This window comes from Telopea speciosissima, chromosome 2 (assembly GCF_018873765.1).
Source record: "Telopea speciosissima isolate NSW1024214 ecotype Mountain lineage chromosome 2, Tspe_v1, whole genome shotgun sequence".
Taxonomy (NCBI): Eukaryota; Viridiplantae; Streptophyta; class Magnoliopsida; order Proteales; family Proteaceae; genus Telopea; species Telopea speciosissima.
The window spans coordinates 54,578,458-54,597,353 of record NC_057917.1 but is presented as its reverse complement, the minus strand read 5'-3'; the positions used below and the strand labels follow the sequence as shown (position 1 = coordinate 54,597,353).

The 18,896-nt window shown below is 41.2% G+C and overlaps 1 protein-coding gene across 1 annotated transcript in view; it reads right to left on the bottom strand.

The window, feature by feature from the left end:
- Positions 1–18,896, bottom strand: part of LOC122649912 (ABC transporter G family member 7) — a 75,865-nt gene that overhangs the window by 41,122 nt on the left and 15,847 nt on the right. Inside the window, exons 2-6 of the mRNA XM_043843172.1 lie at positions 14,469–14,776; positions 13,911–14,101; positions 13,656–13,806; positions 13,174–13,306; positions 9,920–10,121 (exon numbers count right to left, since the gene is read on the bottom strand). Coding sequence (XP_043699107.1) covers positions 9,920–10,121; positions 13,174–13,306; positions 13,656–13,806; positions 13,911–14,101; positions 14,469–14,765 — 974 coding nt within the window. The 5' untranslated portion in view covers positions 14,766–14,776. The remainder of the gene's footprint in view (positions 1–9,919; positions 10,122–13,173; positions 13,307–13,655; positions 13,807–13,910; positions 14,102–14,468; positions 14,777–18,896) is intronic.

Here is an 18,896-nt window from a genome sequence, read left to right as displayed (position 1 = left end):
AAAACTTTTTGGTGGTACAAGAAAAGTCCAGGAGCCCAATAAAACATCCAACGGGCAGCGTCCTCCTAAGACTCTTGAGGGAAGCCGATTAATAAGACAAGTGGCTGTGAGGACCGCATCACCCCAGAAACGAGGGGGAACAGCCACATCAAACATCAGAGATCGAGCCATCTCAAGTAAATGCCTGTTCTTGTGTTCAGCGACCCCATTCTGAGCAGGTGTATCCACACCAGAGGTCTGATGGATAATCCCATGAGTTTCCAAGTATGACCAAAAGGCACCATCCATGTATTCTTTGCCATTGTCAGACCGAAGAATTCTTACCTTGGCATCGAACCGGGTCTGAACCATCTTATGAAATAGGGTAAAACAGCGGAAAACATCACTCTTATTGTGCATCAAGTAGACCCAAGTGGTCTGACTACAACAATCAATGAAGGTGACAAACCACCGAAAGCCAGAAGTAGAAACACACTGGGCAGGGCCCCAAACGACAAAATGAATCAAATTAAAAGGTGATAAACTTCTACTATCAGAAAAAGGATAAACCATCTGAGTTTGCTTGGCTAAAATGCAAGCATCACAAGAAAGATTAAATTTATTATATTGTTTAACCAAACTGGGAAAAAGATCAGATAAAACCCCTATAGGGGGATGGCCCAAACGTTTATGCCAATTATTCAACTCCAAAATTGCCGAATCAGATTCAGTAGAGGAAGACTGAGATGTCAAGGCTGCCGGTGCACCATCAAGTACATAAAGACCACCAACCACTTCACCACATGCAATCATACGACCCATCTCCAAGTCGTGAAACAAGCAATGGTTGGGAAAAAAAGTCACTTTGCAATTTAAATCTTTGGTTATACTACTAATTGAAAGTAAATTAGTAGAGAATTTTGGAACATGCAAGACAGAGGAAAGGCAAAGAGAAGATGTGCACTGTACAGATCCCTTTCCCGAGATAGAAGAAAGAGAACCGTCAGCAACATGGACTTTAGTATGACCAGATAAAGGAGAATACTTGAAAAAAAGAGATGAAGAACCTGTCATATGGTCGGTTGCTCCAGAGTCAATCACCCAAGAATTGGGAATGACAGAGGAGCAGTTCCCACCAAATGAAATACCTGGAGAAGGAGTGGTAGGAGTAGTAGAAGGCACAGAAACAGCCAATAAAGAGGATGTAGTCATATAGATGCCGAAAAAGACGTGTCCAAACGAGTCACCATATCCCTGAGATGATTCAGTTCAGCCATAACTTGAGAAAGAGACTGCGCAGGTTGTTCTTCAGTGGATGCCTGATTTGCACGTGTGCCAGTAAACCAATTGGAACCACCCCTGCCCTGCCCCCGAGTATCTGCAGGGCGACCATGTAGCTTCCAACAACAATCCTTTGTGTGCCACTCCTTTCCACAATGATCACATTTAATAAGAGGACGATCCCCAGATGGCTGATCACTAGAAACAGAACGGGAGGTATTGCCACGGGCAGAAGACTGTGAACCAGAAATAAGAGTCGATCGTTCCTGAGGGACAGGATTAACCATGGCTATACGTCGACTATCCTCGGCAGAAAGAATTACATATGCCTGCTCAAGAGTAGGTAGAGGATCACGATTCAGAATATTAGACCGGATCGGATCAAATTCAATATTAAGCCCGGCCAAAAAATCAAAAACACGAAGACCGTCTTCCCATTTTCTGTAAGCCGTTGCATCAACAACACTAGTTGCAGTAAAGGTGCCTAAAAAATCCAACTGTTGCCACAGAGTACACATGGTGTTGTAATATTGTGAAAGGGACAATTCTAACTGCTTGGTAGAGTGAATCTTTTGATGAAGTTCATAGGACTAAGCGGCATTACCAACTTAAGAATACATGTCCTTGGCTGTTTTCCATATCTTGGCCGCCGAATCGAGAAGAAGATAACGTCCGGCAATCTCTTGCTCCATGGAATTCACCAAATAGGACATAACCAGAAAATTAAAATTCTCTCACCAATCTTGGGCAGAACCAGTTTCAGCAAGGCTGACAGAGATTCCAGTGATGTAGCCAGAGAGACCACGGGAACCGATTGCAAACAAGCATGAACGAGACCACTGGAACAAAGTCACGCTGCGATGTGCCGTCAGGGCCAGAGGAAGCAGACGTAACGTCTGAGTTGTCAAGCATGGTGACTGGTTAGAAAAAAAATCACAGATTTGTTTACTGCATAGGGGAAAAAAGAGCCCTTGGTCAGAGACAACTCACCACCAAGGGAGGGTCTAAAAGGATCGCAAGGAGGCGGGAAGTCCTCTCGCGAGAAAAAAAGAGAGAGAGAGAGAGAGAGTCGCGGGAGGGAGGCGGTGGTGTGAAAAAAAGGTGGAGAAAGGCTGCCAGAGGGCTGGTGGGAGGCTGGCGGTGGTGTAAGGGGTTGGCGGAAGGCTGGCGGAGGTGCTACTGGCGGTGGTGTTGCTGCTAGGGTGACTTCACGATGGAGAGAAGAGAGAAAAAAAAACAGAAAAAGGAAAGAAATTTTTAGATCCCATATTCTCGGATTGGCTCTGATGCCATGTTGAAATCCTTGAATAATGGCTTGTGAACAATGTGCCCTCAGCCTCTTTATTTATAATCAGAGATCATTACAATAAAGGAAATAAAATCCTAGTCAAATCACATGTGCAACATGTGCATAATGAACCTGGACACTTTAATGTATCCGGGTCCGGGTCACAGATCAACGGGTAATCTGTGAACATTCAACAATTTATAATAGAGTAGAGACTGTTCTAGAGTAGGTATAAGTACAAGAATACCCCCAACGGATAAAATAAGACAAAAACATCCTTGTACCCATATTACAACAGTCCCCCTCAAGTTGGTACATAGATATCAATCATGCCCACCTTGGAAATAATTGGATGCAAAACTTGCCGGACAGACCCTTTGTAAACACATCCGCCAACTGCTTTGCAGATGTAATAAGGAAACATAAATGATGCCTTGTTCTAATCCTTGATGAAGTGACGGTCAATCTCAACATGCTTCGTTCGATCATGCTGGACAGGGTTGTGAGCAATACTAATGGCAAATTTAGCATCACAAAAAAGCTACATGGGAAGCTGAACAGGGATACACAAGTCTTGAAGAAGACCCTAGAAACAGAGGAGTTCACAGATACCATGGGCCATAACCCTAAACTCAGCCTCTACACTAGAACAAGCAACCACTGCCTGCTTCTTGCTCCGCCAAGTAACTAGATTTCCACCAACCAAAGTACAGTATCCAGATAGATCGTCTATCATTGGGAGAACTAGCCCAATCAGCATCAGTGTAAACTTTAAGAAGCAGATGATCATGGGGGGGAAAAAAGAATTCCTCAGACAGGAGCAGACTTCAGGTATCTCAAGATCCGATATACAACTTCCAAGTGTCCAAAGTATAGATCATGCATGTACTGACTGACCATGCTAACAAGGAATGCAATATCTGGCCTAGTGTGAGAAAGTAAATCAATCTCCTAACCAATCTTTGATAAACCCCTTTATCCACAATTTCACCGTCTTTGTGCTTCAGCTGGGAGTTTGCCTCCAAAGGGGTATCTGCGGGTTTGCACCCTAGAATTCTAGTATCAATTAACAGGTCAAGTGTATACTTCCGTTGGGAAAGGAAGATACCTTTATCTGACCAAGCAACCTCAAACCCAAGGAAGTATCGCAACTTACCCAGATCTTTGATCTCAAACTCGATACCTTCAGTTGATCTATTTTTCCAATGTCACTCCTTGTAACCAGGATGTCATCGACACAATAAGGATAGTAATTAGCTCACCATTCTTCTTAATGAACAGAGTGTGGTCAGCATTACCCTGCTTGTAACCCACAAACATCATGGCCTTATGAAAATGCCCAAACCACACTCGAGGAGACTGCTTTAGCCAATATAAGGCTCGTTTTAACTTGCATACCTTGCCATAGGTTTTCTGACTAGAGAAACCAGGAGGAACATCCATGTACACCTACTCTTCAAGTTCTCCATAAAGAAATGCATTTTTTACGTCTAGTTGCTACAACTCCCATCCGAAGTCGACTGCACACGAAAGAATCACTCGAACAGTATTCAACTTGGCCACCGGAGCAAATGTCTCCCGATAATCAATGCCAAATGTCTGAGTAAAGCCCTTGGCAACCAACCCGTTAGAATCGGAGAAGAAGAGTAATAAAGCTGAAGTGCTTAAATGATCAATGAGATCAGTCAAGCTTCTATTTATAAAGAGTCACTTAGAAGTAAAATTACATAGCTACCCCTACTCTAATTAACTCTAATATTTAAAGTTATTAGATAGGGGGAAATAGGAAATAAAGAAAGGGAAATTACATAATAGAATGCTAAGTATACCCCCACGGTATACATCATACAATTCAACACTCCCCCTCAAGTTGGAGCATAGATATCAATCATGCCCAACTTGGATACAAAAGGATGAAATAACTTTCCACTCAGCCCCTTAGTAAACACATCAGCAAGTTGATCCTCAGACTTCACGAAGGGAACACAAATAAGACCAATTTCAAGCTTTTCCTTAATGAAATATCTGTCAATCTCCACATGTTTAGTACGGTCATGCTAAACTAGATTGTGGGCTATGCTAATTGCAACCTTGTTGTCACAACATAGCATCATAGGAAGAGGAGTAGGAACACCAATGTCTTGAAGTAAACCTCGAATCCATAACAACTCATAAATGCCTTGGGCCATTGCACGAAATTCAGCTGCGGCACTTGATCTGGCCACCACATTTTGCTTCTTGCTGCGCCATGCAACAAGATTGCCTCCAATAAAGGTGCAATACCCTGTGGCTGACTTACGATCTGGAGAGCCACCCCAATCAACATCTGTATAGGCTTCAACCCTCAAGTGATCATGTGGGGATAAGAGAATTCCTTTCCCTGGAGCTGCCTTCAAGTAACAGAGAATGCGAAGAATAGCGTCCATGTGTGTGGAATAGGGATCATGCATGAACTGGCTTACAAGGCTCACAGCAAAGGCAATGTCAGGTCGTTTGTGAGATAAGTAGATCAATTTCCTACCAACCTCTGATAACGACTTCTTTCAATTGGTTCTCCATCACTTTCCTTTAGCCTGGTGTTAGCTTCAAGAGGAGTATCACTTGGATGACAACCCAACAGCCCTGTCTCTGATAAAAGGTCTAGGATGTATTTCCTCTGGGAAAGATAGATGCCTTTTGATGATCTAGCAACTTCTATCCCAAGAAAATACTTGAGCTTTCCTAGGTCCTTGATCTCAAACTCATGTCCGAGGAACTCCTTAAGGTGATTTATCTCCTCACTTCATTTCCAGTCAAAACTATGTCATCTACATATACAATAAGGATTGTGACCTTATCACCATAACATTTGATAAACAGAGTATGATCAGCATTGCTTTGTTTGAACCCCACAGATGTCATGGCCTTATGAAATCTGTCAAACCAAGCTCTAGGAGACTGTTTGAGGCCATATAGAGCACGCTTCAACTTACAAACTTGTCCACTGGTTATGTCAGAGGAAAAACCAGGAGGAACTTCCATGCACACTTCCTCATCAAGCTCTCTATGGAGGAAAGCATTTTTCACATCAAGTTGTTGTAGATCCCACCCTAGATTCATAGCACATGACAATAAAACTCCAACTGTGTTCAGCTTGGCAACTGGGGCAAAGGTCTCCTGGTAATCAATCCCATAGGTTTGAGTGAATCCTTTAGCTACAAGTCTTGCCATGTATCTGTACACTGCCATCAATTTTCTGCTTGACCACCAACACCCACTTACACCCAACTGGTTTATTCCCTGGAGGAAGAGCTACAATGTCCCATGTGTTGTTTTTCTTTACGGCATTCATTTCTTCTACCATGGCTGCTTTCCACTTCAAATCTATAAGGGCCTCCTGCCAATTGTGTGGAATACCAACAACGGAAAGAGAAGAAACAAATGTACGATAAGAAGTAGATAATGCATCAGAAGAAACAATATGAGAGATGGGGTGTTGAGTGCAAGACCTAGTGCCTTTACAATGAGCAATAGGTAAATCAAGATCAAGAGAAGGTTGAGGAGAAGAGGGATTACCAGTGGAGCTCGGTTCTGGCTCAGGAGGCTCCAATTCGACAGGTTCAGGTGTTGTTGTGGTAGTGATCTCAACTTGATTGTTCTTCTTTAACTTCTTCCGATAAAAGGTTGTGAGGTTGGGATCATCTATCAACTTCTTCTTAACCTGAGGAATAGGCTCCCCCTGTGTTGGAATCTCAGTGATGATAGGAGGAAAAAACTCATGGACAGCCACATTTTCACTATTACTAGTACTCTCCCCCTGAAAAGGAGGCAGAGAATAGTGGGAAATTGACTCATGAAAGATAACATCCATACTCACCATAGTCCGGCGAGTAGGAGGAAAGTAGCACCGATAACCCTTCTGGGTTGGAGAATACCCAAGAAAAATACACCGCAGCCCACGTGGTTCAAACTTGCCAGGAGAATGTGTCATGGACATAACAGACACATCCAAAAGTGCGGGGAGGAACAATAAAAGAGGAAGACCCCTCCAATATCTCAATAGGAGATCGAGCATCCAAAAAACGAGTAGGCATGCGGTTTATGAGATAAGCAGCGGTAAGAACAACATTACTCCAGTATTGGAAAGGGACATGGTGAGCAAACATGAGAGCACAGGCTACTTCCAAGAGGTGCCGGTTCTTTCTTTCGGCCACCCCATTTTGGGCAGGGGTGCCAATACAACTGGTTTGGTGAATAATGCCATGATCAACTAGGTATTTTTAAAACTGGCCCTCTGTGCACTTAGTTTCATTATCACTCCTAAAAAATTTAATGGTAGCTTGGTACTGGATTTGAACCATTTTATGGAATAGCTGAAAACAATGAAATACCTCACTCTTATGTTGCATCATATAAACCCAAGTAAGACGGGAATGACAATCTATAAAAGTAACAAACCAACAATGACCAAAAATGGAAGTACGATAAGAGGGACCCCATACATCAGTATGAACCAAATGAAAAAGCACTGCTTCTTTGATTAGTAGGAGAATAAGTAGAACGAGTTTGTTTAGCCATAACAGAGGCTACACAAAAAAACTCAATTCGATTACATTCTTGAACTAGTTTAGGAAACAAAATAGATAAAATCCCTAAGGGGGGATGACCCAAATGGTAGTGCCATTTATACAAAAAAGTTGACAATGCAAACGGAAGCTAAGGATGAGGAGAATGAAGCTGAGAAGGCAAGGCTGTTGATGTAGAAGTGCCCTCAAGCAAGTAGAGACCACCATGCACCCTACCCAATCCAATTGTCCTCTCATGCGCCAGATCCTGGAAACACAATGATCAGGATAAAATGTTACTTTACAGTTCAAATCTCGGGTCAAACTACTAATAGAAAGAAGATTAGTAGTAAAGTTAAGAATATGTAGAACTGAAGCCAGGGTAAGAGAGGGAGAGCAGCTTATGAAACCCTTCCCAGATATAGAAGAGAGGGTGTCATCTACTACTCGAACTTTGTCTTTACCAGACGAAGGGAAATACTTATGAAATAGATTTGAAGAACCTGTCATGTGGTCAGTGGCACCGGAGTCTATAATCCACGGATTGGAAATAACCGATGCACAATGACCACCGAAAGGAATACCTGACTGGGCAAAATGGGAACCTGAAGTTGTTGGTGCATTGGCAGTGGAGGATGCAAAAGAAGCAGATGAAGCCCTCAACATGCGACGGAAGGCCTGTAGCTCCTCTAGGGAAAGACCCACATCAGTAGGAGGTGAAGTGTCAACTGTCTCTGTGTGATGAGCCTTGGTCTTGGGTTTACCTTTGGCTGCACGTTTGGCTTCAAAGTCATCTGGCTTCCCATGGAGCTTCCAACAAGTAGCCTTTGTATGAAATGGTTTGTTGCAATGCTCACATCGAACAGCCTCTTTCGAAGAAGCACCCAAATGAGCTGAAATCTCTGTAGTGGGAGTAGGGCTGGCCCCAACTTGGAGGGCTGATCGGTCAATGGTAGGAGCGTGCAACATAGCAGCTTGATGACTCTCCTCTGTGAGGACCAATGCATAGGACTGCTCCAAAGAAGAAAAGGAACTCTACTCAAAATCTGAATCCAAATCCGACCGTACTCGACATTCAAACCAGTAAGGAAATCATACACTCGAATCTTGTCCACATGCTTGGTATATGCAGCAATATCTGCAACATTGGTAGGCTGGTAGTCGGAATAATGATCAAGTTTCTGCCATAAGCTTCAGAGGGCTGCCCAGTACAGGGAGACAGATAGTTCCTTTTGGGGGGTGTCATGAACCTTCTTACGAAGTTCATACACCTGGGCATCATTCCCAACCTGACCATATATCTGCTTTGCAACTGCCCAGATCTGGGCTGCAGTATCTAGTAACAAATACCCACTAGAAATATCAAATTGCATAGAGTTGAGTAAGAAAGACATCACATTAGAGTCATTTGCAATCCATCTTTTCTTGGTAGGACCTTCTTCAGCTGGTTTAACAGTGGTGCCAGTGATGTATCCAGTAAGGTCTCGGCCTGCAATAGTCAAGTACATGGATCTGGACCACATCAAGTAGTTGGTACTGTCAAGCTTAAGGGCAGCAGCATAAGGGAGATAATCACTCCTAGGCTATCCATCGGAGGATGCTGAAGTGACATCTGAAACAGTCCCTGAGCCAGTCATGTTGAAGATGCAGCAGTGTAGGAGAAGGGCTGAGAAATGTAGCAGCAGTAACCCAAGAAATCTTCAATGAACTGAGCTAAAAAATTTGATTGAGTACTCTTCAATGAGGATGGAAGTAGTCCTCAAAAATTCAAACTAATCGGAGAAGGAGAACTATAAGAGGCAATTCATCAAACACCTGTTGAGCACTCTGGTAGCAGTGTAGAAGGGCTGAGAAGTGCACCAGCAGTAACTCCAAAAATACCCGATAGAAAAGGCTCAAATTTGGATCGAGTACTTTCCTAATATGAGAGAAACTACCCTAAAAAAATCAGCCTCAACAGAAAAGGGAAACCCTAAATCGATTGGGGTGTTAGGGTTTTGAAAAACCCTAAATGCTGAGATCGACTCTTCTGCTTTTTTGGGCTGAATCTGAAAATTTTTGATAGAGATGATCAATACACTGTTGTCCAAGGTATGCTGGTGTGGATCTTCAAGAGGGAAGACTCGAACTCCAACAGTTGGCTCGATCTTCAATGGATGAAGACTCCAAAAATGCAGAAATAAAGGCAACAGCTCTTCTCGATCTCCAATGGACTGTCTTTAAGACATATTCTGATTGAGGTAAAAGAAGGACAGCACAAGATCAATGTCTACCTCATAAGTGCTGTCCTTTGTACAGATTTAGGACCAAGGAGAAGACAAGAAGAAGGAGAAGAAGGAGAAGAAAAAAGGTTCGAAGGTGAAGAAGGGGCTGTTAGAGAAGGAGAGAAACAATGGAGATGTTTGTTCTAGTCTCTACATCAGTTTCATCAATTCTGGACACTTTTACAAATGTGATTCTGGTTTAATCTAAGTTTCTGAAATCTAATCCTTTAGGCTTCTGGAAACCCATCAGGGTGATTAGCTGTTCATTTGTTCTTTTCTTTTTTCCTTTCCTTCTGCCTCCCCCTTTGGAGAGCTTATATGTATTCTTTTGAGCTCACTGAATATAATTTATTATCCATCCAAAAAAAAAAAGTTAATGGTATAAAGCCCTAGAGAAGAAAACGGACAACCTATGCTGAGGTGAATGGTTTCAAAGACCTTAGACTGCCAGATTCATGAATTAATAATACATTACTTTAGCATTCACTAACAAAGAGAAGACTTTCAGATAGCAGATAGCTTTAACATAATGAATACAAGAGAGGAGAGGTTTAGCTAGCAACCCAAATGTTGAGAAGTATGCAAGTGGTTCTCCATGAGCAGGACCAGCATAAACCAGTGCACCTTCAGTTAGCAATACAATGTCATCAAATTTTCTGTACACTGAACCCCTAGGCTGGTGAATGGAACAAACTACAGTGTGTCCATCCTCTGCAAGCTGCCGGAATGTCTCCATTACCCGCTCTGCCTGGAAGGCATCGAGCCCTGCATACACCAGAACTCCATTCATCATATCAATTCTCAGCATCAAAACTAACTCCACCCATTCTCACACAAGGTTGGTGTATAGTCAAGAAAAGTTCTAAGCCCTTTGTTTGCAGTTGAGAGAAGATAATGGTTATCAAGATGAAGCAAAAGAGTAAATAAAATTACAGAAAATGGACGTTAAATGCCAGAGCTTCCTACAGATCGCAAGCATGAGATTGAAGAGGTCCAGAAGGATTCTACAGGAATGATTACTAACTGAGGTCGCCATTTGCAAAGGAAATCTCCAATACGTTGGTGCTCGTGGATAATAGCAAGAATAAAGCAAAAAGCAATAGGTCTAAATGAGCTGAAGGCCTCATCAAATTCTAGACCATGATGCTGATTAAAGCCTTAAAAAACAAAAAACTTATCCAAACAAAAGGAGTTGCTACCTATTTCCCTTCTTCCATTATCCGTAAAAGACTCCGTTTGGTTATGAGTGAAATGAATTGAAATCAAATTAATATATATATCAGCAAACTTATATATCTTACCGTTGCCCAACCTGATAAATCCTTTGATGTTGGTGTGATTAGTCAGTTTATGAAGTCACTTAAGTAGGTTCATTGGAGGCAGCATGTCGTATACTGAGATACCTTAAGGGTGCTCCAGGGTAAGGCCTTATTTATCGCCGTAATGGACACCAATATTATTGGTTATTCTGATGTTGATTAGGCTGGTGTTGATGGTGATTGGAGATCTACTACAGGCTATTGTACCTTTGGGTAAGGTCTAATGTATCGCCATAATGGACACCAATATTATTGGTTATTCTGATGTTGATTAGGCTGGTGGATGGTGATTGGAGATCTACTACAGGCTATTGTACCTTTGTCGGGAGTAATCTTGTTACATGGAGGAGTAAAAAGCAAACTACAGTAGCCCGCTCGAGTATTGAAGTTGAGTACAGAGCAATGGCTAACACTGCAGCTGAATTGATGTGGCTTAGATTCTTTGGAGCTTGGTTTACTGATCAGCAAACCAATGGGCATGTTTTATGATAACCAGGCAGCTATTTACATTGCTAGTAATCCTGTTTTTCATGTTAAGACTAAACCTATTAAAGTGGATTGTCATTTTGTTCGGGATGCAGTGATAAAAAAATTGATTTCCACTCTGTTTGTTAGCTCGAATAATCAACTTGGAGGATTGTTTACCAAAGCTTTGTTTCGAAATGTATTTCTCCAAGGGTGTTCCAAGCTGGACATGGGTGATATCTATGCTCCAGCTTGAGGAGTGTTAAGTTATGTAATTATGTGGGTTGACTTTATGGGTTTACATGTATATGTCGGTTCAATATGTTAGGGGTACTATTGTCATATTTATCAGTCTTTACTTTTAAGTCAATTCTGGGTATGGATCCAGTCTTTACACTGTAATTGCTCTTGGATAAATATAAATACACTCCCCCACCCCACGGTTTGAGTATTCTGCCCATTACTCAAACCGTGGGCTGTGTTCTCTTCCGTTCTCTTATCTTCTCTTCAACTTCTCTCTTCTCTTCTTTCTTTCTTATGACCAGGTACTGATTCAGGTTCTATTATTGTTATAATTCAAAAGGCCAAAGTTGATGAATCTAGCTTTCATGGTAAACTGTAGTGGCATCTTCTTATATATCCTTGAAAATTCAGGTGCAAACAACAGATAAAGTACTGTCATTCTCTTCTCCATAAATTCTTGTGACTGTTTTTGTGAGCCTCTGGTTTAGAAATGTATCCTCAATGATTGCACTCTTCTTGGAAAGTATCTTATGTGGCACATAGGCAGTGGACTTTCTATCGGAACTTCAAGAAAGTCTTGGTGTCTCTTCCAACCACATCACCATTAGTCCTTACATCTCAATTTCCTCCATCTTTTGTTGATATGACCTTTTGATACTGTTCAGAGTTCTTGTGAAACAAAGTCACTGCTATATTATTTCCAAATAGGTGGCCAGTCATATTGCATCTGTCCCCCGCGCTGTACTTCTAATTAGGAAAGATTAGCATAGCGGCCTACTTCAACAGTCAGGAGCCTCATCCAGTCATCTTGGTTCGCCCTCAAATGATCAATATACCACCCAAGCTGATTCATCTTGGCCAGTCACTGGGAAACTTTAAAATCTTCAAAAGAAAATACAATTCTTGTGGACCAAGAAACCACCATTCATCTCTGTTGAATTGTGTAATTGTATGCCACAGGGGCATAATTGGCTTCCCCCCTCATAGCCGAACCCTAATATGTCTATTAATTAGAGTCGGCTATGAGGAGGATATACTTGTAATTTTTTACCTTTTTACCTTTTTACTTTGTTATAAATAGAGGGCTTGGCTGGTCACTTAACCATCCAAGCATTACAGTCCTATTTTCTCTTTGTTAACAATCTCCTTCTCAAGTATTTTCATGCAAGAGCTCCATGGTTTGGTTCATTCTTGACTTCCAGCTACCATATTCTCTTGCCTTCCAAACAAAGGTGTGACTTGGTTCGATTTCTGAGGAAGAACCCAATTAGACAAGAGATGATCTGACCGATTGCTAATCTGATCTGGATTATTTGCATTTCTGGGAACCATGGTCTTCAGAAACCTCAGATTCAACCAAATTGCTAATCTGATCTGGACTATTTGCATTTCTGGGAACCATGGTCTTCAGAAACATCAGACTCAACCAAATGGCCACCATTCAACAAGCCCAAAATCTCAGATATACCCATCTCAACTAAGCCTTATCCCAACTATATGGTGTCAGCTACACAGATCTTGTTTATCCATTGAACTCTATTCAGATCAATGCTTCTTTCCAAAATCTCAGCTAAGAGTTACAAAATGCTTTCGCTGAAAATTAAATTAAACCCCTTATGGTCGAAGCTAATTACACACTTTTCCAGTAATGAAGATAAATGACAGAATCAGGATTTAGTTTGCAGAAGAACCAAAAATATCTTAGAGAGTGTTAAAGAGAGCTACTTTGACCATTGATAATATATGGGGTAATGACACCTAGTTCAAAAATAAAAAGATGACAGGCATACCAGTTGTGGGTTCATCGGCAAATATAACAGATGGGCTTGCAATCAGTTCACATGCAACTGATAGACGTTTCTTTTCACCACCACTGATTCCACGGACTTTTGCATCACCCACATTGGAATCAGCACAACTAACCTTTTGAGGGAAGAGGATAAAAAACAAGGGGAAACAGAGGAAAAGACAAAAAGAGCTTGTGAGCTTCAACTTCAACATTGTACATAGGGACAGGATGTATGCTGCTGCCCCAATGGTAGAAGTATCAAAGATGCAATCAAACTGAAAATGAAGTTAAGAAACATACATATTTAATATTTCCTAAGGCAAGAACAGTAAAACTTTCAGCACGAAAAGGCCCAGTAAATGACAGAACGCAGAAACAAGGGCCACCAATAGAATGTAAATGTGATAAAATTCAACTCAATATACCTTAAGTTTTATTTCTGATATTTAATTTTTCTCCAACCAGAAGCCATGCGAATCTTACCAGGCCCAAACGGAACAGGAGGTTGCTCACATACTCGTCTCTATCATCTGCAGAAGCCAAGTGGGGAAGTTGAAGTTCAGCCGCGAGGGATAGTGTTTCACGAACTGTTAGCTGTGAGAAGAAAAGGTCTTCCTGTCTCACATAAGCAAACCTGCAGAAAGAAGAAATGTAACAAGCAAACTCGTAAGAGAAAGAATCAATAAATCAACAACATAAAGCCTAACAGATTGGTGGGGTTGAAAGAATCGAACATACTTGTAAGCTTTCTTTGATATAGGTTGTCCATTGACTTGTAGTAGACCCGACAGATGCAGGCGGGGTGAAGTAGTGAGCTGACCAGCTAGAACATTAAGCAGTGTTGTCTTCCCTGATCCTGACGGCCCCATGATCGCGAGTAGTCTTCCAGATTTTGCCTCTCCACTCATATTATTTAGAAGAAATCGTACCTAAAAGATAATATACCATCACGGATTCATTGAAATCGGATTACCAAAGTGGCAAGAACAGTGGATAGAATCTCAGACATTCATCCTGGTTGCCCGATGATTGAAAAATACCAAGCCCCATCCCCAAATTAATTTCAAGAATCTCAATTCCCAATAAACAGTTACAGCGCTACGAGATGAAACTGGACCAAGTTAAAGTAAGTCCTGACTGTCATTGTAACCAAGAAATTACAATACCAATTCACAAAAACGAGCATTTTCCTCTAAGTTAACAACCTGGAAAAGCATCTACATGGAAGTAGAACTCCATACAGCACCACAACCCCAAGCGGGGTAGCAGATAAAGAAGATTGAATAAATATCTTACATTTTTGCTGGATTTGTCATAGAGGGAGCATGTGATGTTGCTCCATTGAATTGTCACCGGAAAAACTTTTCCAGACACAGGATGGTCTTCCTCATTGACATGAGGTTCTCCATCATCATCTTTTACAGTGTAATCGTCTTCGTCGTTGACGTCCTCATTTGCAGGCAACAGAGCAGGGCCAGGGCCGGAGAACAATCGAAGGAGGAGAGCTGTAGCTAAGGCTACCAAAATCTGACCCACTCCGTTCCCGCTAAACTCCACCACCTGACGCACTCTCTTCCCGCCAAGTCTCACCATCTCTGTCTCTCTGAGGCCGGAGCTGTAGGTGCCAGACTACCAGATGAGAGGGAGGTTGAGCTCTAGTCGTAACGATAATTCACATTTATCTTTCTTTTTTTATATTTTCCCTTTTAGTATTATTATCTTTTAAATTGTGGGATCCAAATTCCAACGGCTAAGATTGTGTGCTTATTGAAGGACCAAAATAGCCCTTACCAGATTTTTGCATTTAACACTCACTTTTTTTGAAGGGGCACAAGAACACTAACCGGTCGTATAGTCCCTGCACCAGCATGTGGGGCCAATCAGAGAGTGCATAGATGCATTGGTTTGGACGAGATTTTCGATTTCGGTTTGGATGCATTGTGATTGGGCCAGGCTCAATACAAACCTATAATAAAACTAATCAATTTACATTTTACACCCAGACCAAGGTTGAGAAACCGAAATCAGGATACAGATAGGTCAGAATTGGTTTGGATTGGTGAGGAATCGACTCCAGTTATGCCCTAACCCTAGATTTTGGGGATCGACTAGAAAATCAATGAACTCAATTATTGCAATTGCTCAAGATACTCTTTTTCAACTTCTACGGTCTATCCCTTATTCTTACTTCAACATCCCTCGTACTAACTAAAATCGTAGTCTTAGTCGACCTGTTCCGTCCAAAATGGAATAGCCTGAGGTTATGAACTTACAATATGATAATCGAGTCAATTCCATAAGTATAAGTTCAGTCCATACCGCACCAAACTGGAATATGGTATGGACATTTTCATTATGAGAAAGGGTCATTCGAGCGTATGTAAAAACTGACTATGTTTACACAAGGATTTCTAAAGTCGTTACATTCTATTTAGCATTAGGAATAGACTTAATCGAACCTGCTTTTTACATTTCTTATTATTTATGAAAGGGTATAGTAATCGATCCAATTCTGATTCTTTAATCCTTTACCAAGACTCAGTGAGCCTCGGCAGTTGGCTCCCTGCAACAGAGATGTTGATGTGTGGTGAACTTTGATTCTCTGCAAGGCGATGGTTTCTGCAGTTGGAAAATGGAAATCTTTGGTCGAGTGAAGTGGTTGGATTAGCAATATTCGTGCTACAAGTCATCCATCCTCCACAAAAATACCAAACCACTCCTTTGCCTTAGCCACTTATCTTTCATTTAAGGGAATTCATGGTCAGCTTCAGATAACCATGTTATGTTATGTAGGCTTCCTTGATACTTTGACTGTTTCTTGTAGTAGTTGTATCTCATGTGTCAAGATTGGACTCCGTTGGAGTCCTACTAACACCCCCCTTATAGAGCCAGGTTTCCAACAGATGAGAACATACTAGTCTAGTCAAAAACAGTTTTCCTTCAACCAAGGTGAAAGAGGAATCCCTTCACAACTACCATGGATCTCATCTGATTGGACTAGGAAAGAGTGTTTTCGACCCTTTGCAATAGGGGGTGGGAGTTAATGATGACATAGGGTTCCAATCACAGGTTCACATCACCAGCAGTGAAGGGATTCTTCCTTCTCCACTGGTGAAGGAAAACTTGATCCTAGTCTTTATATCTTCTGATGAATAACCATGGAATTTATTAAAGGGAGCCCAATACAACAGCAAACAAAGCAAATGAAATCGACCGCTACAGCCTAAGATCAAGGACACCATCCCCAACTAGATCCAACAATGAAAAATCATTGCTGCTACACCAATAGATAATCACCCGTATACATTGATTCTCTTCTCACTCTAGCTTTTGCAAGTCGTCTCTATATGTTTCCATCCAAGTGATCTGTACTCTTAATACCAAGAAGAAGGAGGGGGGGGGGGAGGGAATACAAGTTATCCTGCTTACACCAACTTGTAAAACCAAACACCAATTTTGGGCTTCCAGCAGTAGAGTATCTTCTTATAGCATTTGTCCCATTGGGTGACAATGAAAACATGCTATGATATATACAATTAGGAGAGAGAAAAATGAAAGAAAGCAAGAAAACTCTTGCTCAATCAACCCCCAATGATGGGCAACAGATACCTGCATTGACTGAGGAATATGAGGTTAATAAATTAACCCCCAATGATGGGCAACAGATCCCTAAATTGAATGTGGAAGATGAGGTTCTGATATCATTGCTGCCCGCTAGTCACCTCTATCAATCGTCGTATGAGGAATGAGGAGCAGCAGTGCACCCAGGGTCGAAAGGATCTTCAGAGCCACAGCAATGCCAGTATTGAAAGACTTGGCCAGCGTCAGGTGTATCCATGGTTCCCCCGGTGTAGACACTCTCAAACTTCCTCTTTGTTTCTCCTGTTTTAGGACAGAAAAGAGTTGGATGGGTAAGGAGGCCAACTTGACTAAATTTTTGCTAGTCAGGCAAATGGTAATGACATCTTACCTAAAGGCAAAAGATGAAGCAATGACAAATACACGCAAGGGAATAATAAAAACTAATGGAGAAACAGAAAATTCTAGATTCAAACAAGACCAAGCACTTCACATGTATATTAGATTGTGTAGAAAACCTAGGACCTGTAACCAGTAACTCTAAAGAGAAGAAAAGATGGAAATTGTAAAATACTTGAATTAATTAATTGATAGGTAAGCCCCTCTATTTATAATAGAGGGGAAATTACAAATAGACTAAACTAGGCGACGTGGGACTAAAACCCACATTGCCGACTGTACCTAATAACATAAAATAAACTAACCCCAAAAGAACCAGAATACCCCCACGGTATTCTGGATTACATATTCCAACACTCCCCCTCAAGCTGGATTATACAAATAAGTAAAGAAAGAAGATTCAGCTTGAACTAAAGAAAAAAGAACTCCAAATAATGCTAACAGATTGTTAGAACCATTTTTCTGAAACCTGGACCAGTCCAGCCAGTTCAACTCCTTGACTTCAGAACTGGGTCACTGAAAGGCCGTTATGCCCCCATCTTACCAGAATATACATCACAGTTGATTGAATGGTTGCCCTGACTGCTCAACCCATATTGCTAAACTGCTGGACTGGACTTGCAACTAGGTACTTTTATATTGGTTTTATTTGGGGCCAGCTGATGCCATAACATTTTCTCCTATCTATTTTCAATTATCTAATATTCATCTATTTGAGTTTCAACCGCTAAAATAAATATCTTAAGCATGACTTTTCCAAGGCCCACATTTTGTCCAAAAACAGAGTTGTACATGTTTGGAAGATGAGATTGCAGCTGCTTCTCAAAGAAGAGGATCTTTTTTTCCCTTGATAAAAGAGCGGCCCACAGATCTGGCGCTAGTGGCTACTTCAGTCATGTTGTTGTAGCCTAACAACAAAATAAAGCATATGAGCTGCATCTATAGTTGTTGACAGTTAAAAAAAGTTCTGTTAGAGTGGTCAAGGAAAAGGTGCTAATTTTGTTTCAATGGGACACATTGAGTCTTCGTGAGGAATCTAGGAGACTCTACAGAGAATGTATGAATCAGTGACACAGTTGTATGTGTATATATATAAAATAAAGGTTGTGACAAACAAATTATAACAGATAAATGTATGTCCAATTGAAACATTCAGTAAATTTCAGAAATTCCAATAGATAAATCAAGGTTTGTTCTGAACCCAAGCTGCAATAACAATCCTTTCTAGTTCAATTTATGGATGATGAATTTGTGCTGCATACACACCATACAATCTTATAAAGTAAAGTACCCCAAACTGGTTTGTCGTCCCAAATTGGACTTGGAGAAAACTAAATCCCATTATAAAACCTCCCCACATCACCAAGGACCCAAATGTGTGTGCATGTTCAATTAGCGTTCAGCACAACAAGCCAGGAGGTAGAGCTTCCAAGTAATAGGGGCAACATAAGGTGTCCTACCACATTTGGCTAGAGTTCTTAAAACCTTAATGAGAACACCAACTGAAACTAGAAGCCTCATACAAAAAAAAAGGGCAGGATTTATCAACTTTTTAACAACCCATCCATGCAACATGTACAATTAGGACTGTGAACAGGCATATTTATAGGCATCAAAGCTAAGCAGATCTCTGAAATTATAGTCAAATCATTTGCAGTCTGGCTTCCCTAAATGATGAGCTCTCTGTCAATCCAAATATCTTTCTGTACATCCGTGTACAGAAAAAGTAAACTGCATATTACTGAA